We start from the raw sequence: 11,936 nt of genomic DNA on the forward strand, positions 1-11,936 counted from the left end.
TAAAAATGAATAATATATTATTTACTCGTAACATATTTTGTAGTAGCAAGCTTTATATGTATATCTTTTAAATATATTGAAAAGGAATCGTGTTGCGCAAACATTACATGTGCAATAGATACAATTGTATTTCCAGTGATCATAGCAAGAGTTTTAGTCATATAATAAAGACTGTTCTCTTTAAAGCCGACAAAAATGAAAATATCATTTACTTATTATGTCTATCTAAAATTATTAATGAGAAGGTTATATAATATTATTCATAACACAAAAACTAATAAAAAATGGTAATTTTAATAATTTTTCAACTCTTGTAAAGTATAGGTTTTTTATCGCATAATCTCATAAACTTAGGTTCCCTAAAATAATACTTCAATACGAGTAAAGCCGCGAGAAAAAATGAGAGATATATCATCACATATTCGTTAAATCAAACCATTAGATAAACGTTGTCGTGTATGTACAAGATAGGCCCCTTGGTATTAAAATGTATTATAATGTATTTATGAGCGTAATAATAAAAGGCGCCTGCCTCTTAGGAGGCTTAACAGCATTGGTAATAAAACTAAGTGATTTATAATAATACATTAGATGTCCATAAAATGGTTTTGTCAAATAATTGCGATTTTATTAGTATGATTTAATTCTATTCCATTTTTAAAATATACAAAAATTTAAATAAAACAATTTTTTTTTAACTTACTCTTTAAAAGTCTAAGACGTAATTCGTGTGGATTAGCAACGTCTAATTAAAATCAAAAATTAAATACGTTGATTACACATTACTGTTATAATTATGATATAAATTACATACGATTATTAAATTAAGTCCATGTCTTAAGTAAACCATGCTTTAATTGTTATATTCGTCAAAATACTTACCATATAATGAAAAGCAACAATTGTATCACACAGGCTTATCCTTATATTAAGTTCACCATTGTTCACTAAAATGTACACAAGACAAAGTCAACGCGGGGATAGCTCTCGTAACCCGTCCAATGCAACGTACAGCCAGCACGTGCGTATACCGTAGCTTGTTAGGAACACTGAAGTACCCTTGCGACGAGCATCAGCCGAATAGATCCGAACGGGACCGACGCCAGCCGAGACGCCGAGTCGTGATTGATATCATATGAAATGTGAGGAATTGTTAGTTATATGGGTTTTTGTTTCAAAGATTATATTACGCCGGACGTTAATATATAAGAAATTCGCGATAGTAAAAAACAATGTTTTTCATTGTTTGTTTTATTCTCTTTCGATAATATTTAAGAAAGCTTACAAGCAATGAATACAGAAAGTTATTATAGTAATGACGAATTTGTTCGGAAAAAAGAAATACGAAGATACTGAGCAGTATTTTGATAGCAGAATATGTTGAGGAAACTACCTTTCCGTTGTCTTTCTCGTTTTTAAATCATCAAAGACAGGTAACAGTTGATATTAAATACCTTAAATGAGAAATTAAATATCACGCACGAAGCAAACGATGCAAAGAAAATAAAGTAAGTATTTTGGATTTCAATTCACGTACAAAATAAATTTGTTTCAATTATCATATAATTTAAATAGGATAAAGTCATTATTTAGACATAGTTTGTTTAAACTATGTTAACTTATGTTTTGAAGGTTAATTTATCCTTTCAGGTATTTTTTAACTAATGAGAGCAAAATATGTTTATGTATTTTAGCTTAGTAATATATTTATTTTGACTTCTATTGAAAAAATATTGATCCTTTCGTAAGTTACCAACAACCTAGTACTTCTTGTAATTATTTACAACCAAAAATGTTTTATATTTCTACTGTGTCATTTCCATTTCTTTCATAAATATTTTTTTTCACTAGCCTTTTCAAAAATGTATTTACTAACCCAATTTTAGTGGTGGGCATAATCCCCGGAGTATTTTAATGATGACTTAGATTTTATTCACCTGTACCTCTTCCTTTTTCCATCAACATCTTCTTTAGTAACTTCTATTATATTGTGGAAATATTTACCTGAGACGATGTTGATTGTTGTAGAGGCATACATACATTTGATTACGATTAATAATTTATTTTATGTTAGTATATATATAAATAAATATATATGTATATTCGTTGAATAAAATAGCCCGCTTTTGAGGCTGCACTGAACACCTTTTTGCCGAAAGGGTTACTAAGGAGAAACTCATGTGTAAAGCGACGCGTGGAGTATGAATCCGCCCCAGCATAATGTTAATTAGCTTCCGACCATATATTTCTAGTGGACACGTTATTTTTAACGTAATTATCTAGCTTATAAAGTTACAATACCTATCAATGTGTTTAGTTTTTGCAGCAGTTTCATGGACTTTAAAAGGAAAATGAATTTGGTGAATGATTAGAGTTCCTGGTGATGAATTCATATTAACAATTACTTGGTCAGATGTCTATATTGGACAAAGTAGCAGATGTTACATGATAGAATATTTTTAACATTGATGTCTTTCACCTTCAGAGCAATTTTTATGTATCACAGGCAGTAAATGCATGTAAAAATAAATATCAGAATTAGATGTAACAAGTAGGGTCGCTTAATATCAAGCCTAAGGAAGTCTGAAATATAACCTGAATAACCTCATATTGCAGTCCCTCGGTAGAACTACAGAAGACAATTTATTCCGTTGCATAAACGTTCGGAGAAAATTAATCTGACACCGTACTGTGCTTGGCTATTTGGGAATCAAGTTGTGGGGATGTACTTTCTGCCAATGGCGAGCTTTACGATGATAAAATATTGTTGACGCTTATGATTAACGTTTGATAAAAATTGTTTTGGTTTGCTATTAGTCGTAACTATCATATGTTAGTCATAGCTCCTATGTCATTAAAAACTGTCAGCTTCGGTTAATTTTCGAATAGCATTATTTCAGAAATAAAAATCTTAGATATTTATTAACCTATAACTTTTGGTCGGAGCTACTTTTGTCCTAAAACTAACGTTTTGGACAAAAATCCAAAGTCTGATCTTTTAAGAACTTTATTTAAGAACTCTATTTGTACATAAATCGTTTGCACACGTAATCTTTGCTTTAGTAGTATCTTTAACATTCTTGTGAATTACCAGCGTAATAGGACGTGTAATTGTTATATTAACCAAGTTTTTGACTCCAGTTTGCCTGTCTATTTTTCATATCTTGACTTAAATTTTACTTAGTATAAAATAGCTGTAGTTTGTGCGGTGCAGCATTGGTAAGGACTGGTTGCATTAAGAAATACAACCCTCTCTCGAAGATATGAAGAAGATAAAAAGCGGCGATACTTGAGATGAGTGACGATAACGAGATCCAACTTTTTTCTGATTTCTTCCGATAATTAAATTAGTTATTTCCATACTCTTCAGAGTGACAAAACATCTGAACTAGCACCTGGAAGTATCTACATCCCAGTTGATACATAATCAGGAGGTTCAAGGTATTATTTTTTTTCTTCGTAAATATAAACATTATACTATTTTGAAGTCATTGAAAAAAAAATTTTGTGTATCTATTTTATTGCATTATTTTATAGCTATAACTGTAATATTAAAGACCCTCTAAAGCCGTCTAAATATAACAATCCGCCAATCATCACCAGTTTAAATTTGTGTCTAAAACAGAATAGAATAATAAAAACAACCTAAAGCCGATACATAAAAATGTATTAAAAGATATTTTTATTTTATAGAACTAGAAGTAAAACTGTTTGTTTCAAGGGATTTTTAAATAAATGGTTTAAAAAATTAAAAAAAATATCAATTTAAATGTTTGAGTTCTGGACATAACACTTGTATTATATATTTAAAAATCTACAAAAAAATCGACTATTAAAACCTTTTGTCTTTTATATTCATTATATAATTATCCCTTTTTACCCAATAGCTTGGCCATTCATCATATCCTTGCCATCCCCTACCATTGATATTAACACTCAGCTGAGCAAAAATCATCAAAGCGCTGTGCTAAATTACATAGGGCAAGTACCAAAAAAATTATCATTTTATAAAAGAATCTTTTCGTGAAAACTATATATGAAATAAATATTCGCTTCTTGTATGGACTACTGTTAAAAACATAATAATAAAGTTCACTTCAATAAAACCGGGCATTCGTTTCTAAATTCGACGGCACTTAAAACATGTTACCATAGCGATGGCAGTAATTTGCGCATATTGAATTTACTGTCTGTTACCAACGGTTTCGCGTTCAAGGAAGATTAAAGGATTATGAGCCTCTAGATTTCTCCTCATTTTAACGATTCCACTGAGTTTAATTATACTCTGTGAGAATTGGTCCGCGTCTTCGAAATTGTGTGAAAATTTCTTATTTTTTTTTTTTACTAAATAAATTATTGTTATTATGTATGAGTGCTCCGTTACTTTGTTTATAATAAGAATAAAATAAAATAAATAAGATTTCCTTGATAATTTAATGATTTTTTATGTTTACTTGATAGGCGGGATGATCCTTGAAACTTACGAAGTTACTTAACTAGTGTTACGAGGATATACAAATGTAACATTCATAAAATAATATTATTTGTCACATTTTACTTCTAGTTTTTAGTGGCATAAATATTATGAAGCAAAAAAAAAAGGTAATTCAGGAACGTAACTATAATGGTTGGCAAGAATGGAGGAGAATCATTTAGCTGGAGCTTCCAAGTCATTTGTGTTCATTAGATAGTGTCCAATAATGGAAATGGCTATGGTATGGCACAATGGCGCCGAAAATGGTCCTGCAGAGCGGTTAACTGCACGTACACAGAGGGTTTCTAGTACGAATTGAAGAAAATTAGTCTTGATATTAATTTGGAGTCTTCATTAGTGTCTTTATCGCTGATAATTACTTATGGTAACTAGCGAAGTGGGAGTAATAGAATTTATAGTTATATATGATGAGTTCTTAATAATTATCTACTCTTAGTTTTGTTCTAGGTCAATAAACTTCGATACCAGTAAAGTTTTCATAATCATATCTAGTACATAAGCATATTATATCGATGAGCACTTTAATCTATCTAACGAGTGTGTTCCCATGCAGATATAATTTTCTCCATATAATATTCTAAACTATTATTTCAAAGGTCAATGCACTAAACATGTGTATTAATACAGATATATAACGAATATGAAAAATGTTTTTATGAAAATAATTTTCATTTCAACGAAATTATATTAATTTAAACTAACTGTACCTGAACGATATTTCCAGTATCTTTTTATAGTTTCAAAGTATTACAAGAATCCTACAAACAAAACTAAAATTAATAAAAACAAAATCTATTTTGGATTTATTTACTCTTATTTTAATTTCTGGCAATTATGTATACCATGCTATGTAACAATGGCATGGTATTAATAATTTAAAATCGTAAGTAAGAGGGACAAAATATTTCATAATAATTGCAATAACAACTACAGTAATGGAAATTTTGTATCATATTATATATTGTTTTCATACCCAAAAAAATTTTGTATGAAAAATAAAACTATCCCATAAATGCGTTTATGTTCTGTTGATATTTAATACTGCGCTGAAAGTGTCTTTACGCGCAAATAAATACGTAATTCTTTGTCTATCGCATATTTGAAATATACGGCTGAAAATATTATCTGGAAAAAATCGTATTTCTATTTTTTAATGTAGTACATTGGGATAGCAAAAAAAAAATAAGTGGATTTAATTATTAGAAATGGAATTTTTAATATTTTCAAATCGGTTCAGAATAATTTAGTTAAGGCATGAGTATTACAAGTACCTACCAAATATTCAAATACGATAATTGTTGAATGTCATATAATTATCTAGTTGAATTCATGAATTAAAAAGAGTTTTGTTTGTCGATTATAGAGTTAAAATTTTTCGTATGCTTACAGAATGGTTTATCAAGCTGTGATCTTTTAGACTAAAATTATTAATTAGTCTAATAAAAAATATGTCAACAATAAGTAGGATTTATTTAAGTTTACAGCTATTCTGTATCATTAATTCGTGTAATAGCAAGATAATAATTATCATTAAAAAAAATTAACATTGCTATTACGCGTAAATAACCAGTGTGCTATTATTATATTCACAATAATGTATGAAATCTGTATGAAAAGTCTAGATTTTATTAATTTGCTTTTTTTGAGTTAGTGTAAACTGCAGTAACATATCTCTCACTGTATTTGAGAAATGATATTGAGAGAGAAAATAATTATATTTTTATTGCTTCTGAATAAGCTTTAAGTTAAAAAAAGTATATGATATCATTTTCATATACGACTCACATTTCGGTTCCGCGGTCATGTAATCGTAATTATATTTTTTACTTGTATAAAGTATTGAATTATTTTAATATAAATGAGAATATCAAACCATGGCCGTATTCTTAGCAATAACATGTGCATATGACGTATCTACAAAAAATTATTTCTATAAAATCTCTCTATAATGCCATAATTTGTTAAGTATATTTGTTAATGTTGGATATAAATAGAGAATTTAAATAAAAAGTGAAACAAAAAACCTAAATTTATTGGTCTTTGTTATTATAATTGCGTTATAGTTAATAATAATAGATGGACCCTTGACAGTGTTATCCTGTATCTTAACTAAGGATCCGTCCTATGTAACAAACAAGCTGCAATAACAGGTAAGTATTAACACGTGTATGTCAAACCCTTTTGGCGTGATACAAACGAGAGCAGCCAGCGACACACTGACTTTTGATAAATATTACTACTCATTATGTACTTAGCAGTAACCTAAAATATATTATTTTTATATTAAAACATTAAAAAAATATTCAGACCCAAAAGTTGCGCCTACAGTAAACTTTTTTATATTTATCGCTACGGTATCAAATCTTAATTGGAAAAAATAACTAAAAGAACGATACATATACAAGAAAACAAAAATTTGTTTAGAGTTTGTTTATATTTGATGCAGATATCAAAAATTAATCACAGATACAAAGGAAATGGACAAAATGAGGTCTAAGACTTTCGCGAGTTTTACATCTCGTCTGCCCGTGATCACGTTTGCTGAAAAGTAACCGAAACGTCGGGAGTATGTAGTTTTTTTCAAAAATAAAACAAAGCGTAGTATCTCCGAATAATATTAGTTTCATTTAAATGAATGCACATGTTAAATCCAAAGTCATAGGATTTTAGTTACCATAGCTTAAATTAAAACAATTTTTAATACATGAAGTATGTAAATAAACGACTATTATATGATGATAATAAAATATAATTAACTAGAGAGGTTTCTGTCTATCCAACGAAGGCACAAATAATATTAAAATCTGACCAAGGGCTTGCGTCATGAGTTTAACGGGTTGGTCTATATAAAAAACTATGTGAATCTGAGCCTTCCTTTTTAAAGTTGTTAACCAAATTATAATTTTTTCGCATATATATATATATATATATATATATATATTCTGAATGTTCTGTAGCTATCAAGATTTATACACATGTATAATAATTTTATGTAACAATTATCGGCTTACTAAGAGAAACAAGTTTTATCGAAGACTTTTTTGAAGACAATAGATTATCTTTTGCAACGTCTAGAGTTTGTTCTAATAAAGACTATTGAGTGAATGGAAACAGGCGATAAGGTCTATTCCGGGGCTCAGTCGAAAGATCTTCAATTGTCTAAGTTTCATTTACTTCGTAACTGGTAATAATAAATTTTATTTAAAAATAGGTTACCTATAAAAATTAGTTTTAAGCAACTGTTAATTGAATTCTACATATTCGCATCCTAAAGTTATTAAAATATAAGAATCATCCTAAAACTCACCTGTTTAAAATTGTGAAAGTATTACTTAGAAGTAATGAGGTTTTGGTTTTAAATATTACCTCAACATATTTGTCATTAAAGATGTTATGGAGTCCCCTTTTCGTATCTTTTTGGAACACAAAACAATACATAATAATTTTGTTTTGTTTTGTGTTCCAAAAAAAATAATGTAATAATTGCGTGTTTGTAACATCAGAGCTATCTTGCGTAAAACAATAAAAATATTTAAACAGCTGAAGGGTACTATTAATATTTGATATGGTGTTAAGTGTTTGAAATAAAATACAAAAGCAGAGCAGATAAGGCAGAAAACAATGCGGTCCATAGAATTTAATATACAGAAAAGGATTCGTAAAACAGAGGACACGAATATCTACGAACATTTTTAGAATTCCCTCACCTAAGGTATTTGCTTCCGATTCTTCGACTTCAGATGTGGGAATTTATTTGTTATTACCATTTATATTTAATATAATATTAAATTAACTTCATTTTTGAAATAATCATCGATAGTGTTAGTGATCAGTTGTAAGAAATAGAGACGTAACCTCTTAGCATTCAATGGATTCAATATGCGAGTTCCGAATCCATCGCGTTGCAGAGAGAGGAACTTCAACCGAACCTGGGACTTGCGACCCAGGTGTAGGTTTAAGGGGCCCCTATCTAACGCGCGTTAAACGCTCATCTCCACCGTCCAAGCTCCTGTCTCTACCTAACCAGAAAAAAACCAACTAGGGCTGCCTTCGTAGTACGTTCCAAGGATGAATTGATATTAGTTCTGGACAGGCCTAAGTCTTTTAGTAGGTTGTAGAGAGATTTAGGTGTTATACCTCTCGCTCCCACTTCTACTGAGTACAAATCCACGACGAAACTATTTCTAGTGAGTTCGTTTGTGAGCTCGTAATATTTATTGACCTTGATGGCATGGTCTTTGGGGATGTTAGTTTCCCAAGGAACCATAAGCTCCATTATCACAACGCACTTTAAATTTCTTCCCTTATGACATATAACGTAATTACGAGTATGAGCTAGATGTCACTACTTCAATTGCTCCATTCCTATCATCTCAAACTAAAAATAAATCTATTTATCTGTTATTCGATAATTCCACCAAAATATTTTTTGTAATTAAACAACTCCATCGTATAACATTTTGACAAAAAAAAAATATGACAGTTTGGTTATAGTTTCATAAAATTAAAAAATACATATATTGTAATGATCATGTTATTTAGAATAATATGTTTGATATAACAAAAGGGCAAATCAAATCAAATTATAAGGATGCCGTATAACAAACTATGTAATGGGATGGAAGCCCGTAAAGGTCGCAGTTGTTCCTTCCTACCTAATTGCCATGCTTGTCGAAATACACAGAATTTCTTTAATTATTTTTCATAATATTCTTTCAGTGATATAATTTTTAATCAGAATTCTCATAATAAAGATAGATTAATATATTAGTGTATTTATTTCAAATAAATACAACTTCGATGATATATTGCAAATATTTGTTTCATAGAAATTGTTGTTCACAGTTCTGACTTGTTTCTAATGCGGTTTCAATGCTGCAAAGTTACTATGCGAATGCCAGTGAACTGTCACAAGACAATATAACTCACCGACGCGAAGTTACGCTTCCTTCATATTGCTGAACAACTTTCGCAAAGCCTCGTATCATATGCAACTCATACATATAAAGTTGAAAATATCATTACAAATAAAAGTTTCTTTAATAAAAATAATAACACGTTAAATGAAATCTCAACCAAAAACTTGAAAAAATAACAGATTGGATTTATGAAATACAAAACATTATTTCATAAAATTAAATATATTTTATATCGACGACAAATAACACTAAAGAGTTATGACAGCAATTTTTATATATTGTCATTTCTATTGATACGCTGTAAAATAGGTGTTTCCTAATTCAGGCGTGCCTTAACACCTGTTGGTAAATTTCTCCAACTATTTCCATTGCAATCCATTTCAGTCACTCTGGTAATCTCGAAGTTGGTTCGAATGGCAGATTTAACTTACTATTTACAAATTTAAAAATAATATTTAAAAAAAAACACGACAACAGATTTGAAGAGAAAAAAAAAATAATTTCAACTCAGTTAAAACTGTATCAATAATTAATAAATCGCATTTTTCAATCGATTGTTTTATACAAATTGCTACTGACGTCGCTCATGTCGCTGTAACCACATTTTAATTATCTGCTGCCAGCTTCCGTAATGATCTCACGGGATATTGTAGCTCTAGTAATATGCAGTACTAGTACAAGAACATATGTATAAAAACATCGAAATAAACATATTACACTGAGATGAAACCTAAATGTTTAGCCAGTTCTGTATAGCCGTAGTTAAATTCGATTGTATCGTTATTGATGAGAGAATTAAATGTTTGATAATATAATCCCATTGAAAAGCTGATCTTTATTACCCGTAAAATATAATTCATACCATTTTATATGCTATGATAATAACTGAATTGTTTATAACATTTAATTGTTTAAATTTACGACTTCGAATAAAGGCGATGAAGTAATAAAAGCGAATCAGAAGATATTATCAGGAAGCTCACTGTAAAATGTTCAACCACAACAAATAATATTATTCGTAAGGTTGGTAGGTACAAAATTTTCTATACTTTATTTTTCACGACCATACAAAAACTACTACAAGCCATATACGAAAAAATTAATATGATATTACTAATATATTGGTTTCGTGTAAAAATGACTCGTTTCTAACAAGAAGAATAGTTGTTTTAGGAAGCGTTACGAAAAAGAAATTTAAACAAATACGAACTTAAAAACTGAATTACTCACGTTTTTTTTGTTTCGGTATGTTGCATGTACTGGATGCAGTGAATGTACTTGTGGTGTGGTTAAACATTTTTTTGCTGAAATTTTATAATGTGCCGTACTAAAATTGCGTGCGTCTCTTGCCGGTGCTTCATTAAAAACTGTTTTTATATTGGGTCTGCAGTCTGGTACAACTTTTATATATAAATTTTATGGAGTAGGATGTCTGGAATGTAACATCTATATTAGTTTACACCAAATATAAATCACTTGAAGAGTATTACACGTTACATTATGATTCATTTGGCAGAATAACAACACACTTAGATCGGTAATTAGCATTATAGTGACAATGAGTATAATAAAAACAAGCACTTTGTTGCTAATACGCGTTCTGGTCTTACGCCAACGTGCTCAGATATTACGGACGAAGCTTTGAATTCCCACACGTTTTATTTTCGTTTCGTACTGAGAATATATTTTTATTTTTGAATTACTTACAGTGTTCATGTGTATATACAGTTACAATTAATGTGACCATTGTCGTTTTCTTTTGTTTTTTCATTCAATAAATTCGTTTCGTTAAAATGATTACGTATTGTTTTTATGTGATATAAAATATATTAGGAATAAAATTCAGTACAATAATTATAACCCAGTGACTTGTGATAACAATGATTGAAAATTGTAGCCATACCCTTATTTTTCCTTTCAATAATATATGTTAATGTAGAAAATTGATACATTATCGATATATTTATATGAATTTCATATTTTTTTCCGTTAATTATTGACTTAAATTTAACGACTGGTTAAATTTTCGTTTCTATCATTATATCTGTTCTTCCAGAAGCCTGGATTACACCTTTTTAATTTTTAATGGATTATTATATTGTAATATAATTGTTTGTCAATTTAAAATCACCGAATATATATAGTAGTATAAAAATTCATCCTGGAGTTTTATAACTTAATTGAAAATCATAACTTCGACTTACTATAGTTTGATGAAAAATAAAACTAGTTCATAGTACTCTTATTCGTTTTTATTGTCAATCGCTGCCTTATAAATCCTAGTTAAACGTTTGAAAAACTATTTCAACACCCCCACCAGGGACCTTCAAATTTTTGAAATAAAATATAGCAGTTGATTCATAAAACATACGTAATTTTTCCAATTTACATTTAAATAATCTTTTTGTCTTAGTGTTGAGAATTGTTTTAATGAATGAAATCAATTAGCTTTTTATTAGACGATATCGTGAGAGGTAAATCTCATAACAAACAATTAAGTGTAGTGGAGCGTACATTTTTAA

General features: G+C 29.3%; 1 protein-coding gene across 3 annotated transcripts in view; it reads right to left on the minus strand.

Annotated features, from left to right (window-relative positions):
* The window catches only part of LOC116775534 (voltage-dependent calcium channel gamma-7 subunit), a 30,235-nt gene extending 19,467 nt beyond the window's left edge, over positions 1-10,768 (minus strand). For 2 of the 3 annotated variants that reach the window (XM_032668418.2, XM_032668425.2), the window contains exon 1: positions 883-1,035. Coding sequence is in view for 1 of the 3 variants with exons in the window: in XM_061521399.1 (XP_061377383.1) it covers positions 10,645-10,711 (67 nt within the window). In the remaining 2 variants the exon portion in view is untranslated. Of the gene's footprint in view, positions 1-882; positions 1,036-10,644 lie in introns of those variants that run through there. The other variant, XM_061521399.1, reaches the window with a different exon arrangement.
* Positions 10,769-11,936: the final 1,168 nt, after the last annotated feature.

The sequence above is a fragment of the Danaus plexippus genome, chromosome 8 (genome assembly GCF_018135715.1).
Source record: "Danaus plexippus chromosome 8, MEX_DaPlex, whole genome shotgun sequence".
Taxonomy (NCBI): domain Eukaryota; kingdom Metazoa; phylum Arthropoda; class Insecta; order Lepidoptera; family Nymphalidae; genus Danaus; species Danaus plexippus.